General features: G+C 40.4%; 2 protein-coding genes across 8 annotated transcripts in view; one reads left to right on the top strand and one right to left on the bottom strand.

The window, feature by feature from the left end:
• Positions 1–13,135, top strand: part of RYR3 (ryanodine receptor 3) — a 265,417-nt gene extending 252,282 nt beyond the window's left edge. For 2 of the 3 annotated variants that reach the window (XM_088671165.1, XM_060273292.2), the window contains 9 exons: positions 467–594; positions 2,193–2,253; positions 4,277–4,423; positions 6,486–6,620; positions 7,809–7,965; positions 9,188–9,252; positions 9,455–9,555; positions 11,125–11,176; positions 12,184–13,135. In XM_088671165.1, the coding sequence (XP_088527291.1) occupies positions 467–594; positions 2,193–2,253; positions 4,277–4,423; positions 6,486–6,620; positions 7,809–7,965; positions 9,188–9,252; positions 9,455–9,555; positions 11,125–11,176; positions 12,184–12,279 (942 nt within the window). In that variant the 3' untranslated portion in view covers positions 12,280–13,135. The remainder of the gene's footprint in view (positions 1–466; positions 595–2,192; positions 2,254–4,276; positions 4,424–6,485; positions 6,621–7,808; positions 7,966–9,187; positions 9,253–9,454; positions 9,556–11,124; positions 11,177–12,183) is intronic. The other variant, XM_088671174.1, reaches the window with a different exon arrangement.
• Positions 13,136–13,190: 55 nt separating this feature from the next.
• AVEN (apoptosis and caspase activation inhibitor) overlaps positions 13,191–22,434 on the bottom strand; it is a 99,361-nt gene continuing 90,117 nt past the window's right edge. For all 5 annotated transcript variants that reach the window (XM_035110782.3, XM_088671189.1, XM_088671191.1 and 2 more), the window contains 3 exons: positions 20,236–20,331; positions 15,666–16,014; positions 13,191–13,667 (listed from right to left, as the gene is read on the bottom strand). In XM_035110782.3, coding sequence (XP_034966673.3) covers positions 13,549–13,667; positions 15,666–16,014; positions 20,236–20,331 — 564 coding nt within the window. In that variant the 3' untranslated portion in view covers positions 13,191–13,548. The remainder of the gene's footprint in view (positions 13,668–15,665; positions 16,015–20,235; positions 20,332–22,434) is intronic.

Raw genomic sequence — 22,434 nt, 5'->3', positions numbered from 1 at the left:
TCTCCAGGCTAAACATACCCAGCTCCCTAAGCCGTTCCTCATAAGGAAAGGCTCATGTTATCTGCAACATGGCAGGGCTGATGCTGCCAGCCTTCATGTCTCATTTGCAGACACCTTTGTTTCCTCAACCTGCTCCGCTCAGTGATATGCAGAGAATGCCCCTTAAAGTCTTATTAGGAATAGCCATCTATGATGATGTATTAGTGATATTTTCAGCTCTTATTTGCAAGTATTGCTTTGCCAGGCATGTATAACCCTAAAAGAGAAAATAACTCACATTTAATTAATTTGCATGATAAAAATGCTTTCGGATTACTTTTTATGTTTCTATTTTTGAATGCCTCCACTCCTGCTGCCAGCTGTCATTGTTTTAAGAGTATCAACCCTGGGGTGCTAAGTTTTTAAAACTCCTGACAAATACTGATTGAATTAAAGCTGACGATACCTCGTATCTTTTCCCTTGAAGGTAATCAACAAGTATGGAGATTTATATGGAGCAGAACGCATTGCAGAACTCCTGGGTCTGGACAAAAATGCTCTGGACTTCAGCCCAGTGGAACATACTGAACTAGAGGAGGCATCTCTTGTTTTGTGGTACGGTGGGATCTTTAAACTAAAGCCATAGTAGATTAGAGGCCAAGAAAATTCAGAAGTCCCTTTCAAAAGCTACTTTATCCTATATAATAATATGCAAGTGTCTCTGCGTCCAGTTTCCCCGTGTGTCCCTGGGCTACTGCGCATGTGCCCCAGGGATTGGACCAGAGACTTAGAACGCACATGTGCGCGCCCTCCCCCCCGTCTCCTCCAACTGCCGTTCCCAGCCAGACAGCGCGTCGGGGAAGCGAGTGTGGAGGCCGGCGGAGGTGAATGGGGGGGAGGAAGGGCGCCTTTGAGGAGCCCGGTCCGGCTCCCACAACCGCCGCCGCGTCCCCAGAGCCCGATGCCATCTTTGTCCGCCTCCTCCTCCTCCTCACAACGCTCCCTGGCCCGTGAGAGGAGTGGCGGGGCCGCAGACTTCCCTCCCTCTCTGCGCTCGCATGGGACAGAGCTTCGGAGACCTTCTCCGAAGCCCCGTCTCATGCGGGAGGTGCGAGGCGGGGGGGAAGCGCTCCCCCCTGCCGCCTCGCCACGCAGCGCCGGCATGAGACGGAGTTTCAGAGACCTTCTCTGAAGCCCCGTCTCATGCGGGAGGTGCGCGGCGAGGCGCCCCCCCCCGCCGCCTCACCGCGCACCTCCCGCATGAGACGGGGCTTCGGAGACCTTCTCGGAAGCTCCGTCCCATGCCGGCGCTGCGTGGCGAGGTGGCGGGGGGAGGAGCACTTCTCCCCCCCCCGCGCACCTCCCGCATGAGACGGGGCTTTGGAGACCTTCTCCGAAGCTCCGTCCCATGCCGGCGCTGCACGAAAGCAGCGTTCTAGCGCCCGTTTTTAAACGGGCTGAATTCCACTAGTTTATTTATAAAGTTTGGCCAGGCTGGTGATGGAGCTAGATAAAGCAAATCAGTGTGATGGAATATTGTTGGAACTGTTTAAGTGCCCGTTTTAAAAGAGTACAACAACAAAATCAAGAGATTTTTTTCATCAGCTAAAGAAATCTTGAGAAATCTTGAGAAATCTTGACACCCTAATCTGATGTGTATGGGTGATATAACATGAAATTGTGGTAGTGCAGAGTGGCTTGTGCCAATACACCATCCAGTTTTTTAGCAAGACAGCCTGCCAATAGCAAATCTGTTATTTAAAACTATAGTGCCATACAGGGGGTGCAGAGTCTCTTACTTGAAATGGCCCTGTAGTAGTTAAAATGATGTTGGGATGTTGCACAGGTGAGTCATGCCTGCTTGGGGAAATTAGTGCTGTTGAACCAACATCACATGACTTGTTCTCTTTGTATAAAGCTGACTTACCTTTCAGTGTTGTGGGCTAGCTAAGCACAACAGCCTGTTTCATGATACTGCAGTAGAACAGTAGTGCTGCGCCCTATTTTAAATACTTAAAAGTAGGTGATAAAGTTGGATCATGTTTGAAGCTGTAAAAAAAAATATCCCCAATATACCTCCATAAATTCCCTAGAATATTTCAGCGCATATCGCTGCTAGGGGGAAAACCTAAAACAATCAATGTGAGAGAAATGTGTATGTTGATAAAATATTGATTATACCGCTGATTAATGTAATATTATTTATCTATTAGGTTAAGTTCTATTGATGCCAAATACCATATCTGGAAGCTTGGTGTAGTTTTCACTGATAATGTAAGTATACTCTATGAATGTGGAAAAATTATTCTTCTTCATTATTCCCATTGTTGGTTTACACAGGGATGGAATAGGTAGGGAACAAACCTTGCACTCATTTGAATTAGAGACAGTTGATGAGGCATCCAAGTGGACGTATCAGGTGCAGATGATGGATTAGACCAGGCACCCCCAAACTGCGGCCCTCCAGATGTTTTGGCCTACAACTCCCATGATCCCTAGCTAACAGGACCAGTGGTCAGGGAAGATGGGAATTGTAGTCCAAAACATCTGGATTAGACAGAAGGTGGAGAGGTCTGGAATAGAATGGTTTAGTTGGTTATCATCAGCATATAGGAAGCCTTTGTATAAATCATGCAAAGGGAGAGACTAGTGATAGAAAAAGAGGCCCCAATAGAGGCTGAGAAGGAGCTTCATCCAGCGGCAGTCGTGAAGCAGCAATCAGAGTTAGAAGGGCACTCAGCCAGGAACAGTCACAGAAGCTTCCATTGAAGGAACTAAGGAGGATAAGATGCTCAACTGTATCAAAAGGAAGTGGAAACCTTCAGGGACTAAAAGAACAAAGTGGAGACTTTGGATTTGGCAGCGAGAACATTATCTCAAACGTTTTCAAACGTTTCGGAAGTCGAACAGTTTGGAATGGATTGCGTTCAAAAACCGAGGTACCACTGTATTCCTACTGACAGCAGTATTTATTGGAGCAATATTAAGTCATGACGTGTGTAAAGGCAACGTTACTAATGAACAATCTGTTTCAGCTTTTTTGCAAATTTGTTTCATTTTTCTGTTGAGCAGATACATTCTTTTTAAAGAATCTCTTGTCTGGTGCATTTTCTTGACCTTTTGTTTTTTACTCTGGAATCATTTGGTTATGTTAAGCAACCCTATATTAACTTTAAAAATATTCACTCCATGTTTACTTTAAACCAAGAACTTCTGCCATTTTGTTTTCATGGTTTGATTCTTCTCACCCTGAGGTTCAGTTAGGTTGTCACCATTCAAGGAAGCAGCAACTGAAACACGTGAGATCTGAGGATCTCATAAGAATTTACTTACTATGGAGCTGATTAATAATGGTGGCTTTGCAGAAGGAATGTAATAAATATATTTAAAGTATGCTGCCCTCCGCCATACTCGAAGGCAGATTTCAAAAGATTCCAGCGGAAAAAACGACTCTGCCCCTGTGGAATCGGCAACACGGAAACAGTGGCTCACATCCTTCTGTCATGTCCCCTATATAAAGACTCGTGGCTCGATCTCATTACCCCCCTACTTTTAACTTTCCCAGGCGACCCAACTGAGGCCACGTTCTTTCTTCTATCAGATCAAAATGACCTGAGAACAACAAAAGTTGCCAGATTAATCAAGGGTGCAATGAGACTAAGGGCTACCTTTTAAACGATAATCATAGTCATATGACTGATCCTTTTATCCATGTTGTTTTAATTGTATATTGCATGTATTCTGTTGCTATGGCTGTCAGCTATGCAAATAAAGTTTATTGATTGATATTTAAAGTATTGGGTTGGATCCAGATTGGGTTAGAGCCACGTCCTTCAGCATGCAAAATGACATTTTCTGATTTCTTAGATCCCTACATGAGAAAACTGAACTAAAATTCAGAGGTGTGCTTCTGCATGTGTTGCACACAGTCTTGAACCATGTTTTCTGTTAGCTTTTTCTCAGCAGTTCATACAAAAGTGCCACTGGTAGAATATATTCAGCTACTGCATCTCTTGACCCAACCTAATTAGGATACTAAAAATCAAATTATGGATCTAGCGCTCAGGCCTTCTAGAACTGCGAGCCACAAGCAGCTTAAAATAATTTACCCAGGGAATTAGGATTCTTCTTCAGACAAGCTTTTAGCCCCTGTGTTGTATCTTTGTGTGTAGCTCTTGTATAGCACTGACTGCCATGATAGAAAAGCATTTTATAAATTTTTTTAATAATAACAATAAAGCACAATACCTGAAAAATGAGAATAGCAGCAGTTGCTGACATTTAACATTTTCTTTAGTCCTTCTTGTACTTAGCTTGGTACACAACCATGTCAATTCTTGGTCATTACAACAACTTCTTCTTTGCTGCCCACTTGCTCGATATTGCTATGGGTTTTAAGACTTTGCGTACCATCCTGTCTTCTGTAACCCACAACGGCAAACAGGTGAGTTACTGGTAACATAATTTCTTTTCAAATGAATTACTCTCCTGCTGGTGTGGGGAACATCTGGCTCACCAGGCGATGCTGAACTGCAACTTCCACCTTCCTTGTCATTAGCCATGTTGGCTAAACCAATGGAAACTGTTAATTCAGCAACGTCTGGAGGGCCAAAGGTTCCCCATCCCTCCTCTACTGAGAAATAATACTGATGCTGGAATACAATTAGTACATGGAACAACTGAAAACATTAATATTGTCTTCAAGTACATCATTAAAAACAGAGTTGCTGCAAATAATGTAGAAGTGCACAACGGTCAAGTTTGAGGAATGTTATACATAATTAACAACCTCATGGGATGCATCTCCGATTGTATTGTACCATTCAGACTGCAGATGAGACAAATCCAATCAACAATTTGAATGATTCCCTCTGTTTGTAAAAAAAACTCCCTGTAAAAAGAAAAAAATCTAGAAGCCCCAGAGAGAATGTTATGGCTTGGCCACCTCTTACATGCTGGAGTGGCTGAGGAAACCCAGCTAGATGGTGGGGTATATTATTATTATTATTATTATTATTATTATTATTATTATTATTATTATTATGCTGCCTTTGAATATGCTTGAAAAGTTGTTCCCCCGTCCCAGAGGGAGTACTCAGATATTTACATTCTACAGTCCAACGACAGATTCATCATGTATGGCTACATGTCATATGTTTTATACAGTATCTTAATTTCAGAATGGTGGTATGGTATGTTAGATTGAACAATTTTCTTTTTCATAATTGTGTGATAGAGATTATGTATGATCGCATGCACACACGAAATATAAAAACAGATGTCAATAGATTAATGCTGTTTCCAGGGGAACAGGCAGTTTTCTCTGTACAATATGTGAACCTTGTCTGCTTTTTAAAACAAGCACTATACCACATTCCTTTCACTTGATTTAGTGTCTTCCATACTAACATTTGTCCAGATCCACTTCCAGTCGTGTTTTTAAAAGGTGAATCCTCATGATTTCCTTCTAGTTGGGGATGCAGATTCAAATAGGCATCCTAGTAAAAGCAACACAGTGCAGATAGACAGCTCTGCCAGGGTAGTGAGAGGGCTTACTGCCTGTGTTTTCTCTGTTCAAGGTAAATTTCTGGGCTTTTATGTGAATTTGATAGGGATGTTTGGGAAACATTTTTTGGGGGGGGGAATAGTGGGGTGCTCAAGCATCTCTTTCTATGGCTATCATCATGAAAAACAAGGCCTGATGGGGTGATTCAGTCCACAAAAACAAGTACACAACTTCACAACACATGGAGCAATTTGAACCACATATAAAAACTGGCTGAGGAATGGCTGTAGGAATACTACAGTCTGTGCCCTCAAACCTTGTTTGTCTCAATATATTTTTCACGAAATACAGCATTCATAATACAGTCATACCTCGGTTTAAGTATGCCTCGGTTTGAGTACTTTCCGTTTAAGTACTCCGCAGACCCATCTGGAACAGATTAATCCACTTTCAATGGGAAAATTCGCTTCAGGTTAAGCATGCTTCAGTTTAAGTACTCCGTGGAGCGTCTGGAACAGATTAATCCACTTTCCATTACTTTCAATGGGAAAGTTCGCTTCAGGTTAAGTATGCTTCATGTTAAGTACAGACTTCCGAAACCAATTGTGTACTTAAACCGAGGTACCACTGTACTCTTGTCACAATTCTAGGCCATCACAGGCCAAATTCAACAAAGTGGCCCCAGTAGCAGAAGCCTCTCTGCAAGGACTTCTGCTAGCACAACGGGGTTCACCCCATCTCCTCCCCCGCACCCCACCTCAGTGGTTCTGGGGCTTCAGGGGAATCTGCAGAACAACATGAAGAGAAGGGAGGTTGTTTCATCTAGGAAAGAGAAATTATTGTGTAGACACAACAATTGTTTTTGTGTGATACTGATCCTCTCCGTGATTTTTGAATACTTTATTGTCTAGAAATTTTAGTTCATATATATATATATTAGTGAGTGAGATTTTAATCCCTGATTGCTATTTTTCCTCATGTGATACTTTATTTTGGATAGCTTGTTTTGACTGTTGGACTCTTGGCTGTAGTGGTATACCTTTACACGGTTGTGGCATTCAACTTCTTCCGCAAATTTTATAACAAGAGTGAAGATGAAGATGAGCCAGACATGAAGTGTGATGACATGATGACTGTAAGTACCAGGACATCATGGTAATTTTTTTAAACTCAGAAATGTTACTGTGTGGGTAAAAGTACTATATGGATGTTTTTATACACACATTAAAAAACACATCAAAGTGAATATTATATCTTTTTACCTATTAGATTTATGTACCACCCTTCATCACAAGATCATAGGGTGGCTTACAAGCTAAAAATGCAAATCACAAATAAAGTTAAAACTAAAACAACAAATTAACCCCCCGCCTTCTCACAAACATATTTAAAAGGCTGTAGAATGTTAATCAGCCAATCAGTCATTTTAAATCTTGTATACAGGCATTTTAATAATAAAAACCATGGCCCTAAAGTGCCCAATTTAAAGTGAACAGAGATTAGTATTCAGAACCTAAAGAGAAATCAATATACTTGAAAGTTTTGTTTGGATGTTTCTTGATATTATACCAAAATGTGTGTATAATAATTTTCTCAAGGCCACTTTACTATTGTTGCTTCAAATTAAACACAGCTGTATTGATTTTATACACAATTTTTGCAACATTTTTAACTTGGTGTCTTCTTTGAGACTTCTGGAGCCCGTCTTTCAGAGGTTGGACCGTCCCTATAGAAGAGTCTGTTTACAAACTCATAGGAGGAGGAATGAAGGATTTCAAATGTTCTTCACTGTCCACCAGAGAACATGAGAACTGATTTGGGGGGCATTATCTACTAGGAAGTTTTCCTTAGCAAGACCAATCTAAATGAATGAATACTGTGCGAAGCAGAGGACCCAATGATTAGGTGGTTTTCATATGTTTGGGAACCAATGTGACAGGGACTTTGGCAGTTGTAAATCCCCTGAAGTCATTATGTCAGATGATTGACTATTGAGTGTCAAAGTTGGCCCATGAGTGAGTTGGGAAGGTAAGGATCTGGCCCACTGGGCTGAAAAGCTTCCCCACTTGCTATATAACAGGCTTCCTCAACCTCAGCCCTCCAGATGTTTTTGGCATACAACTCCCATGATCCCTAGCTAGGACCAGTGGTCAGGGATGCTGGGAATTGTAGTCTCAAAACATCTGGAGGGCCGAGGTTGAGGAAGCCTGCTATAGAACATGATATAAAATGTAACAGCTGTTTAAAAAATTGTACTTTTTACTCTTATAATTCAAAGCAGTTGAATTCTCTGTCATGAAATGTAACAAATTTTTTTTTCTAGTGTTACCTCTTCCACATGTATGTGGGTGTAAGAGCAGGTGGAGGCATTGGAGATGAAATTGAAGACCCTGCAGGAGACCCTTATGAGATGTATCGAATTGTTTTTGATATCACGTTTTTCTTCTTTGTCATTGTCATCCTACTGGCCATCATTCAAGGTATGTTGAATGTGACGTGCTATTGGCATGCTATATATATTCAATATATGTAGAGTTAAAGAGTAAGTTTAGAAAAGGAAAGTGTCCGGATCTGTTTCCAGTGTGTAAACAAAGAAATGCAAAATATAAGGATTCTTATCCACATTGACCAGTACTATAGCTTTACTGCTGTGCTGCTGATAATGAGTTTCATCTGGTTTGTTTCCTACTTCTCAGTACAGTGTAACTGTAAAATTTCAAATGTTTTAAGGCAGATATCCATGTATTAGAAATCTCCATTTACAGAAAGTATGATTGGTACTCACTTGAAGTATAGAACTCTGCTGGCATTATGGGCTGGTGTCAGGGACTGGCAAGGCTCCAAAGAGTGTGTGGCAGAGGCAGGGAACCAGGGGAGTGACCCAGAAGAGGGGACCAGTTATTTATGGGGTGTGACACTACCTACAGGGCAGAAGCCGAAGAAAGGGGGATAGTCGGGGCAGACTGAGATGGAGAAAGGCAGACCTCTTCCCTGTTGCTGCAACTGCTCCATAGGGCTCAGACCTGTGGACAGCTGCCTAGAGGCTATAGGAGTCTGCACTTGTCTGTATCTGGAGAACCGTGGGAGCTGCTGTTAAGTGTTTCTCTTAATTATCAAATGTGTGCCTTCCTTGTAGGGCATTCTCTCGAGGGTGGGAGGGGTTGGGGCAGAAGGTAGGAAGAACCAGTTCCTGCTACATGTGGAAGTGGAATGTTTGGCTACTGAAGGGATCCCTAGTTCCAGGACCCTGTGGGCAGAGGTGAAAGCGACACCTCTTTAAAGGACAATAGCCTGTGTGGGACCTGACTGAGGGGTTTCAAATGGCAGTCTCTGCAAGGCAGGGAGGACTTTCTGGAGGCCCGGGTAGAAAAGTAGTGAACTACTGGAGGACAGTTGAATGTAGCCCCTCTTGGGAATCATTTAACAAGAAGGTGAGTTGAGGGAGAGTCTGAGTGATATAGTACATATCTTCTATATATGAATATATCCATAGATGCACCTCCTATAAGTAAATGTATTGACAGACACACTGGGCATTTGTTCCTTTACAGTCCTTTAAGAAACACAATTAGTTAATTGAAAAGAAAGACATGTATTTTAAACAACACCACTATAATATTAAAGGGTATAAATGCTGCAAATGTTCTTTTTTTTATAAAAATGTGAGCTGTTATACATTACTTCCATTCCATTCAATAATAGGTCTGATTATTGATGCCTTTGGTGAATTAAGAGACCAGCAAGAGCAGGTGAAAGAAGATATGGAGGTATTGATAAATGTTTTTATTTATTCATTTCTCCATTTTATAAAATGTATACAACCACTTGATCGTTTAAAAAAGAAACCCTCAAAGTGATGAAGTCAACAAGCATATTTTTGTAAATTTGATTTCGGTAAGATATTATACCCAATTACTGATAGGAATCTAGGCTAATTCATTATGGCTTAACCTTCTGTTTTATTTCTAGACCAAATGTTTTATTTGTGGAATTGGTAATGACTATTTTGACACAACCCCCCATGGATTTGAAATGCATACTTTACAAGAGCACAACTTGGCCAACTACCTGTGAGTATATGCACATTCTTTCTTTTTTAAATACAAACATCTAATGGACTTTTAGCACTAGCCTACTATGTAACCCAGGTATCCCCAAACTTCAGCCCTCCAGATGCTTTGGACTACAATTCCCATCATCCCTGTCCACTGGTCTTGTTAGCTAGGGATCATGGGAGTTGTAGACCAAAACATCTGGAGGGCCGCAGATTGGGGATGCCTGGTGTAACCCAATGCATGTCTACTCTGAAGTAAGCCTTTCTGAATTCAATGGTGCTTCCTCCCACTGAAGCATGTACAAGATTCGAAGTGTGAGCAGATATGATTGCAACCTTAATCTCTGAAACTCATTCAGTCTCCTCAGCACTGTGGTTACTGATCCAAGACTCAGGAAATTATTCATGTGCAGGTGAAAACTATGTGAACAGCTAGAGCTTTTTGTTTACATTTTCTCCATGGTAAATCTCGCTACTAAAGCCCCTTTGAGATAGGGATCTGTCAAAGCCTTGCTTTGTAAAGTACCATGGACATAATTCTGCATCATCATAATCATTAATAAGAAGTTGAATATGAAGTAATGAATAGCCAAGGCTTAACCTATCTGTATTTGATCTTATTTTTAAAATTTTTAAGCTGCTTTGAATGATTAGTCATAACCAGAAATAAAATATTGCAGAAAGTAGCTAGATCAACTTCTTTAGGAGTGGAAGCTTCTCCAATAAGAAGACATCAAAGGATATTTTGACTGAGTTTCTAATTCAAGACCTGTTCCTCCCTTGGATTTCCAAATATAATTTATTGGCATATGTGTATAGTTACATAAAATTAGATATGGTATTGTCAGTAATTCAAAAGACAGAATACCTGCAAAAGGAAAAGTAGCACTCTAAAGTTTTCAGAAAGGAGAGCACATGGTGAGGCCAGCCAGAGTCTCCATGTAAAAATTCATACTAATCTGTATCCATGTTCTGGTTATTTAGACTGTGAAAGAGAAATACAGTCCTGACGGCAAAACAAATTTGGTTTTTTTGTGGGTTATTTTTTTTAAAGAGAAACATCCAACAAATGTTTCATTTTCTACCCACAATTTCCCCCCTCCTTTTGTGTCTGTTTCTTGGTGCACTTGTCAACATTTTTTGGATTGTGAACTGGCAGGCACACATTTATATTTACCTAAATACAGTATTCAGTATAATTTATGTACTTTTACAAAGAGCCAAAAATATTAAATATTGTTGCTACTACACTCGGGTTGCGTATTTCCAACTTAAGAATGCGGCAGACCCGGAAGTGTTTACCAGTACTTCCGGGTTTTGCTGCGCACACATGCGCAGAAACATTCTGCGCGCTTCGTGCCTGAGCAGAAGCACTCTATCTGCGCTTTGCGCATGCTCAAAAGCGCCGCTCTGGATGCATACTTTTCAGGGTGTGAACGGCACCCCAGAACGGATCAGGTATGTATCCAGAGGTATCACTGTACTTTCCCCCTTAAATAGAAATCAGTCTTTCTTTCTTTTTGAGAAACAGAAGCATTACACTACAGTTTAAAACACAAAATGTAGTTTGATATTTTCATTCCAGGTTCTTTCTGATGTACCTCATTAATAAGGATGAAACTGAGCACACTGGACAGGTAAGCATTATATTCATAGGAGCCAACTCCTAGCGACTGAGCCCCTCCTAAAGTATTTGAGGGTGCTGGGCCATTCAAATGGTGTGGATGTGCACCATCATGTGATTGATTATACTGGGTGGGGCTTACTCCCCTCCCCAAATATTTTATTCAAGTTGGCACCCTTGATTACACCATTCATTACTACCCCAACAGTGAACTTGAGGTATGTCTATTACTAAAGCAGAAAATCAGGCCATCCTGATATCTATGCAGCTGGAGGACTTCCTAGATATGCAGAAAAATATCTGCTTGTAAATTTAAAAAGGATGGACCAGTCACTGAAGAATAATGATCCGGGAGGGAGATTAGAGTCCTGTAGTAGGGGCACAGAAGCTGTACTCCTGGGGCTTCTCCTGAGATACTGCTTTAAACTTTCTTTGTCCTGAAATTTTGGTAGGAGCAGGGAAAGAAGGTTGGGCTAGCTGTGGTGGTGTGTGTCCAAACCTCAAGTTTCAAATATTGAAGGGTTTGGACTTGCTTAAAAGCGAACTTGTGGGAGTTCTCATCTTGAGCTAACTCAATGATTTACTCCGTAATTAATATCTTTGAAATCTTGCCCAAATAATTTTTCATGTTTAAATATGCACACATGCTCTGTTAATACAAATCCTATGAGCAAAAACCCTTGATATTGATTTAGTGCTTCCCTCAGGAAAGCTTTTAAAGACTGCTCTGTCAAATGAGCATTTGACACACTTTTCAAACATTTCAAATTTCACTGAAGTTGCAACCCATGCATGAAAGTTACAGGACTTATGCAGCATTCAAGTGAATGTGTGTGCTACAAAATAAATGGCACTAGGTTGACATACACCAATAAATTAAACAGGATTTAACAGATGCTTATTATAACTAACAAAGATGTGAATTAAACTGACATTGACTTTGGAATATATGTGGTGTCAGTGAGACAGACATTATCTGCTGTGAATCTTTTGAAAAAAAGATCTTTCTCATACTTTCAGGAGTCTTATGTATGGAAAATGTACCAAGAAAGATGCTGGGATTTTTTCCCAGCTGGAGACTGCTTCCGTAAACAGTATGAAGATCAACTTGGATAAAATATCAACCAAGAAACAACTGCACTCAAACTTACAAGATTTAGACAAAAATCAAAGTCTTACCATTTCATGGTGTGATATGGTATTATGTATGTTTAATCTTGTGATACAACAAAACTAGTTTAATTTTACAAAGATCCAGCTGGGCTTTTTGCACCTGGCAGAACCAGGCCTTATATTGTCTGGATTTCAGTTTTCTTACTGGAGAAGTACAAAGAAATATACCCTAATTAAACTTTCAAATTCCAGTATTCTAGTTCACGTCATAATTTGTTATTAACCCAACTCCTTAGATAATAAAAAAATAGTTTATTTGAAAGGGCTACATCATTGTTTGTTACATGCACAACATCTGCAACCTAATAACTTGAATGTCAGATGACAAGGCCTCAATTACTGGCTCATATTAGGATCCTAACAATATTTCAAGCAGCTTTATTTCTGACTTCACCATGCCACTTCCTTGTGAGAAGATCCAGAAAGAAAGTTTCGAATTCTTCAGTGCTTAAAACTTTCAAATATTTTACTGTCTAATTAAAGTGCCTTAAATATTTGCAGAGATAGCTATGCAAAAGTTTTTTTTAAGGTGGCATTTTAGATTGACATTTTTGTTAACTGGTTGTGTTGCTTCCCTGTCTTACTGTATGAAATACTTGAAGGTGAGTCATATATTTGTTCCAATAACAGCGTATTAGATGCAGATGGTAAAAAAATACACTGTCTCACGATCTTTCACAATTAAATTTTAGGTCAAATAAAAAATGCTTTATGGAACTAAGTAGTTAAGTTGCTATGTTTTTGCATATTTTACTTTAAATAAAACGTGCCCACTGCAATAAAGAATTTACAAAACCAATCTTAATTTTTGTCATTTTTTATGAACAAACTAAAGTCACACCACAACTACAACATACAGTTGCATTCCCCAGCACTGTTTATTTTGCAGCTTTAAGTGAGAAGCTCTTCTACAAAAGAAGCTGAAATTGTCCTGCTGCTATCTGAATTATTTTAAACCATCTGTGCAACATTTTTAATTTACAAGCATTTCAAGAGAATGTCATTATATTTCTTCAGGCAGTGTAATACAGAGAATTCTCTACAAGGTGTCCAGCATATTTGATACTAAGAAACAACAAAAGTTGGACATGTAGCATAATTAAAAATCAAGGTGAAGTTGCTACTTAATTAAATACTTGTAAGCAATTATTCTATACCAGCTACTGTCATGTCAATTTTTCAGTTTACTTGCGTGCCAACCAAAATGTAGCCTTAGGAGATCATGCTGTCTAACCAGTCTTCAAGGTCCTCCTCGGAAATATTTTTGGATGTTGCTTCCTGCTGTTGAGATGCTGAGCAAATTTGTTCAGTTCCATCCAGTTCTAAAAGGTCTGAAGAAATAAAAACAGAACAAAATTTAACTAATTTGTCTGGGGATGATTAGGCAGGCAAATGCTGACAAGCTCCAATAGCAGCAAACCTGAGAGTCAGTTAGGAAGCTGGCTCCATCATCCAGCTTCTAAAGAAAGACAGGCTGGCTGATTTAAAAGCCCCCTGCAAATTAGGAACTTCCAGAAGACAGGAAGAAAGGGTAATAGCTGAAAAGGGGAGCTCCATCCAACAATATGCTGTACCACCCAAATTCCTGAGAAAATGGAAATAATTGGAGGCACTAGCCCTTGTGAAACATGTATTTTCCAGGCTCTGTATGCACTGGGAAGAAAATTTACCACAAAAGTACTGCTTAAGTTTTAAGGTGACTCTCTATGTTTCCTTACTGCCTTCACAATTATAAAATATTCCTTCTTTATCTCCTCCTCCCAAAGAATAAAATAAGATTGAGGGGCTGATGGGTACAGGACTGATACCTAGATGGAAATGACACAGGAAACAGATTGGGACGTGAATTAAGGTTTTTAAAATAGTGGAACTATCTAATAGACAAAGACAGTTAAATCAGCTTTCCCACTGATGTGTGGAGTGTTTCCTAACCAAAGTGCAAACCTTTATTATTATTATTATTATTATTATTATTATTATTATTATTATTAAATATTTATATATTATTTATATTCATTTACAACTATAGTGTTAAGTTTATTTACATTGTTGTTTCATTCTTACAAACAGTATTTGCATCAATGTGTAATGCTGGATATGTTTTGCACACTTTATCTTTTAATGTTCCCATAAAGTTTCATTTTTTATGGGAAACAGCCATGACCCTTTGAGAGGTTAAATATGAAAAAATAACATGCATGTTGCCTCTTCTGTCTAAGTGCTGCTCCATTCTGCTTCACTCTGCCATGGTCACCATAACAAAAGCAAGATATCAAGCACACACAAAAAAATCCCACTCTTGATGGGTTGCACCATGGTTTGTCTGGTAGTTACTGGGCAAATTAGAGCAGTGAAACTGAATGCCTATGTTTGGGAGGGAGAACACAAATAGTCACATTTGAGAAACAATCTAACTGTTTTTAGACAGAAAAGCCTTCCTTAACTCACTGCATCAATTCAGTTTACAAATAAATCCTAATACAATCCTACGCGGCAGTTAATCCCTAAAGAGAAGAAATTTAAGAAAAACATTTAAGAAAAATATCCAATTTAAATGTTTAAAATCCAAATTTTATTTTAAAACATCCATTTTGTTTATGCCCCATAATATAGCTCTCAGCTCAGAAAAAAGACAGACTTGTAGAAAGACTACTGTGCTTACCTCTAGGAGTGTGCTGCCCCTTCACACAGGCCCACAGTCATCTTCTACCTCAGTGCTTACTATTGCTTTCTAACCTCTTTATTATATTTATACCCCACTTTTCAGTTAATATCAAAACCCAAAGCAGCTTACAATTAAAATGCACACAAAAGCTACAGCTGTTAAAAGGAATGTGAAGCCACAGAAGCCAAGTTCAGGTACTTCCCTCCTGGAGGGTGAAAAAGGAAGCTGCAGATGGACTTTGACCATGCCCCATGTCACCTGCGTGTTTGTGGAGACTTGACTACAATTGCCTTTCAACTGCTACTTGAGAGCTGCTAGGGCAGACCACTCTTCCAACTCATCTTTGATCTCTGAAGTCTCTGAATGAGTGGTAAGATCACTAGTGCATCTATCTCCCAGTAGACAGACAGTCCAATTTCCAGTGGTGTCATATGCCTGCCTATTTCTATGGATGGTTGTCAGATATGGAGGCTGTCAAACAATATAAAACCACTCGCACATCTCAAATGGTGGCAAGGGATGAAGATTTCTCCCTGCCCGGCAGTTCCTGCACCCTCACTGGGCCTTGTCATATAGCTGAATGAACTCATAGCTGACTGTAAACAAGAGCAAAACTGAAATTTAAAGAAACAAAATAAAACAAATAGGAAAAATCAATGCTTACCATTTATTTCATGAGGCATTTTCAAATCATCCCCAGATACTCTATCACAGGATATTGTTTCCAGTTCAAAGTTTTCAGGATGAATAGGGGCGTCCAACTTCAGGAGTTGATCAAGGTCGTCATCCAAGTGATCCTCTTGCTGTGTAACTGAAGAGCTTTTCTGGAGGGCTTCTGAAGACGATCCAAATCCATCTTTATTAGGCAGCGACAGGTGGCCAACAGAGTCTGCAGAAGGATATGAGTTTGATGCAACTCTATTTTGCCCCATGGTATGCTGTAACGGAGCACTTTTCTTGGGAACTTCACTGCTTTTCAATTTAATTTGAGGGAGTATGGCAGGTGTTGCATCCTAGGACAAGAAGAGAAAAGTAGTGCAATGGCTAATGTTCTTTTTTTAAAAAAAACCAGTCCCTGCACTGTATGGCAATTTTATTTCTGAACACAATTCAACATGCTGGTAGAACCTTATACAGCTAAAGGCCACCCTTTACCATGCCAACCTACTTGGGCCCTGCAGCTGTGCCCTCCACCAAAAGATGTTCAGAGGGTAGCAATGAGAAACCACACTTTTATAGTGGTAGCTCCGAGATTAAGGAATTCTCTCTCTCTAGGGAAGCTTGCCTGTCACTGACTCTGACATCTTTCTGATACCAAGCAAAAATGTTTTAATTTTCATGGATATTTTTGGACAATACTTACTGTATGGTCTGGCTTTTACTAGCTATTTCTGGTGTTCATACTTCTGTTGGCTGAGGGTTGATATTCTTGTTTTTTATTATTTTAGATGGATACGTTCAGTACGTTTGTATTGTTTTATGAGTATCTATGTATATAAAAATGTAGGCATTGTGCACGTGGATGTAACAGCCTTTCTCTGTAACTGCTGAACTGTAATGTAACAAATTTGGCCACATGTTCCATGCCCATCAGGGAGGGATCTGGCATTAAAATTTTTACAAAAAAACCACACCTTTCACACCTAAAATAATGATTAAACACAAAAAAGTGGCGCCCAAATTAGACACCACCACAAGAAGCTCTGAAAACTACAGCAGCATCCAATGGAAAGGCAGATCGCACCCTGCCGCCTCCAAAGCTGCGCCGCCAGATGACACCACAAAATTCCACAGCAACCAACTGAAAACAGTCATTTTGCAGCAACAAGGCCCAGCTTTTTCAATAGGCCGCAGCATTACCAAGCAGGCAAAACTGAGTAGGCCGCGTCATTCAGTAGGCCACAGGCAAAACCAAACAGAATAGGGCCTTTCACAATGGGAGGGCACAGGGATGAGGCACAACAAAGGGAGGGGAAAACATAGCCATGGGGGGGAGGACCCTGAGTCAGCCAAAACAGTGGGGGGGGGTTGGGACAGGGAAAACTGAGTAGGCCGCAGCATTGGCCAGTGGGGAAAACTGAGTAGGCCTCACCATTGCCCAGTAGGCCGCAGGCAAAAACAAACAGAATATGGGGCTTTCACAACGTGTGTGTGTGTGTGTGTGTGTGTGTGTGTGTCACAGGGATGAGGCACAACAAAGGGAGGAGGGGAGGAAGACCCCTGAGTCAAGTCAGCCAAAGCAGTGGGGCGTGGGTTGGGACAGGAAAAACTGAGTAGGCCGCAGCATTGCCCAGCAAGGAAAACTGAGTAGGACTCACCATTGCCCAGTAGGTCGCAGGCAAAAACAAACAAAATATGGGGCTTTCACAACAGGGGGGTGTCACAGGGATGAGGCACAACAAAGGGAGGGGGAAAACACATAGCCATGGGGGGGAGGTAGGACCCTGAGTCAGTGAAAGCAGTGGGGGGTGGGGACATTTTTAGGAACACCCGTGGGTGGGGGAGTCTTATTTTTGAAACTTACAATAGGGGAATCAGAGTTGGGACTTGGCAGTGAGGGGACTCTGAAGGGAGCCTCTGAAGGTAAATTTAACAGGAAAAGGTCCATTTAACACAAATACCCACAGCAACGCGTGGCCGGGCCAGCTAGTTTTATTATATAATTTCGCATTTTACTTTTATTGTAAACTACACTGGGACTCATTTTAGTTGTGTGAAGTGATAAATAAATTTCATAAACTTTAGCTAATAAACTTATTATTTAAATAAATGCTCATTGTCTATGAGATTTGTATGCTATCCCATGAAGTACTCTGGGCAACTTAGAATAAATAAGTATAAAACAATTAAAATATAAAATAAAGCATACCTTCAAAAGCAACATAAATATGACAAGAAAACTAAACTCATCACAACCCAAAATATAAAACACAGATTTAAAAACGGAGACAACCAGACTAAGCATTAGGTGAACAGAAATGTGTTCTTGACATCAAAAAGACCACAAGGGTTTTGCTAGGTGAACGTTTTTTTAGCAAGTACCACTACTGAAAAGGCCTTCACCCTGGTGGTTAGCCACTTTAGTTCATTTCACAGGGGCATTCAAAACAGGGTCTCCAGGAAGAACCTAAGTCTGGGTGGGAGGTGGGAGGTCTTTCAGGGAACCTGCTCTCAAGCCATTTAGGCCTTAAAAGGTTAGGTTTGTAAACTGAGCCTGGAAACTGACTGAAAGTTGGCAGAGCACAGGCATAATGTGGTCAAACCATCTAGTCCCAGCTAATAATTTTGCAAATCCTGTTCTGGATCAACTGCAGTTTCTGGGGCTTTATGAAAGGCCCCTTCAGTATTCTAGCAGTTACCAAAGCATGGGTAATCATGGTTAAGCTGCCACCATCCAGGTAAGGTCACCTGCAAGCATATTGGTTGAAGTTGACAACAACAATGTATTAAATTTATATACCATCCTTCATCCGAACAGCACAGGGTGGTTTACAACATACAAAGCGTTTTTAAGAAGCTTCCTCTCATTTGGCCTAATGATATTATTTTAATGTTACTTTTTATTGTATATTTCTCATTTTATGACTATTAGGATTTTTAGGCAATGCTGTTATATACCTGCTTTTCCTTCTTATAATGTAAGATTTTAAAAAACAGAACACACTTTAAGTCTGGCAAGGCAAATCAGTGGAATGGACAGGCTGTGAAGCCTTTTTTCAGTGAAGGGCTCAAATAGTAAAACATTAAAGACATATTCTGCCCCTCAAGTTTGTCTTATGCTTAATAATGACAAATGAGAAGCATTCACCCAACATTCACCCAGCTAAACAATATACTGTATAATATTACTTAATTATTGCCAAGGTATAACCAGCTTAAGGGATGCGGGTGGCGCTGTGGGTTAAACCACAGAGCCTAGGGCTTGCCAATCAGGAGGCCGGCAGTTCGAATCCCTGCGACAGGGTGAGCTCCCGTTGCTCGGTCCCAGCTCCTGCAAACCTAGCAGTTCGAAAGTACGTCAAAGTGCAAGTAGATAAATAGGTACCGCTACAGCGGGAAGGTAAAGGGTGTTTCCGTGCGCTGCTCTGGTTCACCAGAAGCAGCTTTGTCATGCTGGCCACATGACCTGGAAGCTGTACGCCGGCTCCCTCGGCCAATAACGCGAGATGAGCGCCGCAACCCCAGAGTTGGTAATGACTGGACCTAATGGTCAGGGGTCCCTTTACCTTTTTATAACCAGCTTAGGGTAACCCAGGGTGGCATATTCAGCTATGTAGCAAAAAGTAAAAGGAAGAAGATGTAAAGCTTCACCACTCGCAGTTCATTGATCTGCTGCAAGGGAATCTGTTACTTCATTACTGGACAAAACGTCCCATAATGGTGTATTAATACACCAGTCATAGCACAATTAACTGTAGGACAAGAATGACACCCCCAGTTTTGCCATTTTTTCTTTTAAGAATGCATTTTCTTTGCAAAATAGCTGCGAGTTTCTCTGCTACGTTCAGTGAATGACTTTGAGTTAGATCAAGAAGTGAGCAATGTCAGCGTCTGAGTCACTTTAAGCAGTCCCCAAGGAGAGCAAAACTGTTTTTAGAAGTTATGCAGCTTTGCCTTTCTAGTGCAGATTGATTTTTGCTAGCGTTTGATAAACTGTAATCTTAGCTAACAGCCATGCTTGACTCACAAGTCTCACTGGCTCTGTTCCCTCTACCTGAATATTTTAATTTTTGCCAGCAGAATATGTTGTCTTGTTGCTACCTAGCGCTCTAAACCCTGGGCAAAAACAACTACTTTAAATACATGCCTGCTTGGCAGCTTCCACGCTGAACTAGATCTACCACATAGTGGAGAATATCTGCACAAGGAATTCTATACATATCAGTAGAAATTACAATAAATAAATAGATCATACATTTCATTTTCTGTTTTCTGAACAATGCTGCTTAGGAAAAAGGCGGTGAAAAATCTGGAACAACAAAATTAGAACAAGCAACTCTTTGGGGATGTTGGTCTTGACCGAGATGCACTTGGCATGTGGAAAACACTTTGCTTAAAAGGAGCAATGAAGCATAAGAAGTGCTGATGGTTTATTCCTCCATTTAATAGTCTTCCTTTTCAGATTCAAGGCAATATGTACATATTATAACACATGACAAATTACATTAAAAGTACATAAGGCTACTTAAGCTTAAAGCGAGGCTCAATATATTTATGAGCAGCTTTTGTGTTACCTGCACCAACTCTTTAGCCACATTCAGTTTGAGATGTAGAGGCAGCTCTTCAAGTGCCTGGACCAAAGACTGGCAGTCAACATACAACCCAGACAACTGAAAAAAAAAACCAGTAGAACATGAGATTAAATGGGCATGAATGATGGTCTCCTAAATAACTTACACACAAAAGCAGGTCCATCTGTCATCTTTTTCCACCACTGAAATGAGCTGGGTAGCACAAGAACTACATATACAGATGGAAGCATTAACAATGAAACCATCTACAGTATATGGAAGAACCAAGGTTGGCCTTTATTAATCATTTTGAAGGATCAATGGGGATGGCGTGGGGTGTTAAGGTGGGGGTGGAGTTGTGCAAGTTGAATACTGCCCTGAGGGCTTTAATGCTGCAGCTCCTCTGGTGCAACAGACCTCTGAACATACAATGGACCTTCCTCTGCTGTCTTCCTTGTCTTCATAATCATCTCTGGAGGGTGGGGGACCCTCCAGAGCAGATTTTCAAGCATACAGGAGAGGAGAGGAAACAGATGTCCTGTGGCATAAGCAGAACTCTGCTTGCGTAGCTTTGGTTACCACCTTAAACAATTAACTTAATTAAACAAATGAGTTTATGGGAATTAAACAAGCTGCCACAGAAGGCAAGGCAAATTGATGGATGAGAGCTTTTCTTTCATTTATAAAAAATCCCTGAGCCATGTCAGCACCCATAATGAGGTTTCTCTAATGAACCACCTTCTGTAAAGCTTTACACAGTTCTATGTCTACAGGTGAAAAGTTTAAATGAAATCCTAACCAGGTCTACCCAGAAGCAGGTCCTACTCAATTCAAAGAAGCTTATTCATAGATATATTAAGATTACTTGCTGTCATCAGCACTAATTAGATGTTTGCAGTAACCTTAAGCAGAAATATAGTGCAGAGATATTTAGCTTACTTCAAACATATTCTAAATTGAGAGATTAGCTTCTGAAACGAATAAATTAGAATGCCTACTTCTCATTCAAACAACATGTCAAAAGTCTGTGACAAAAGGTGTTTGATTGATATGCAGATGTATATGATAAGCATAAAATATTAATCATTTGACTCAAACTGGGTTGAAGTTCATTCATGACTTGATTGATTAATTTTGAAAATATCTAAGACACAAAGACTTCAAAACAGACTTTATGAAAATGCAGTAAATGATGAAAGTATAGGAAATTCTCAGAAGAGGTGCTGCAGACAAATCCTTCAATATCCTAAGTGCAAATTCTTTTTCAAAATAAAGCTGGAATTAGATATTATGACAGATGTGAGACTGCCTTTGAAAATCACAGCCAAACATTACTTCCCTCCAGGAAAGTCTAGGGGTACAAAACATGCGATGTCACTGCACTGCATCACTGGGTGCCATGGGGTGGGAGAGCAGGGATAACAATGTTGTGCCATACATTTTGTATCACTAAGCATCACCAGGGAAAGAAGGAAAACAAAACACGTTCAATCTCTTTTGAGGAGCAGTTCTACATCTATCGTAATTCCAGCCTAGGCTGTGGCTCAATACAACAGAAATAGTGTAGATAGCAGAGAGCAAGCCTGAACATTCACTGGACTAGTTTACTACCAAGCTTGCAATTGAACAAAGTCTGTGGGTGACAAGCTGAAGGATGAAAGAATAAGTTTACTTTCCCTGCCATCAGACTATAATCCACTCACTTCACATGCTACAATACAGTCTGTTCCAGTTGTCTCCAAGCAAAGCATTAAAAATCTCTTACTGTAGTAACCCCCTATCCCTGGTAACAACTTGTTGAAGGCAGTAGATGTCTCTTCCTCTTCCTACAGATTTGTAGGAACTGAATTTCTTTCATTATCAAGTACAGGCAGAGCATTTTCTAAAATGCTTTTTCAACCCCATTTGTGCTCAACTTTCAAGTTCTGTGTACCCCCCACCCCACCCAAGCCTGAATATTTCTCCCTTCATACACTCTTCCCCCCTTTTAATCTTAAATGTCATTCACAGACTGGGCAAATCTCATTTTCCTCTGGTGATCCATGTTAGCACACTGAGCTCTTTTTTGTATGCACTGCTAAGCCAAACCATAATTTAGCATGAAGCAGCAAACATGCAGGGGCCTAGAAAGACCGTGGCTGAGTTAAATCATATTTTGGCTTAGCATATTGTCTGAACCCAGGCAAATCATAAGCTGTAAAC

This window comes from Zootoca vivipara, chromosome 1 (assembly GCF_965207765.1).
Source record: "Zootoca vivipara chromosome 1, rZooViv2.hap1.1, whole genome shotgun sequence".
Taxonomy (NCBI): domain Eukaryota; kingdom Metazoa; phylum Chordata; class Lepidosauria; order Squamata; family Lacertidae; genus Zootoca; species Zootoca vivipara.
This window is presented reverse-complemented; position numbering and strand designations above follow the sequence as displayed.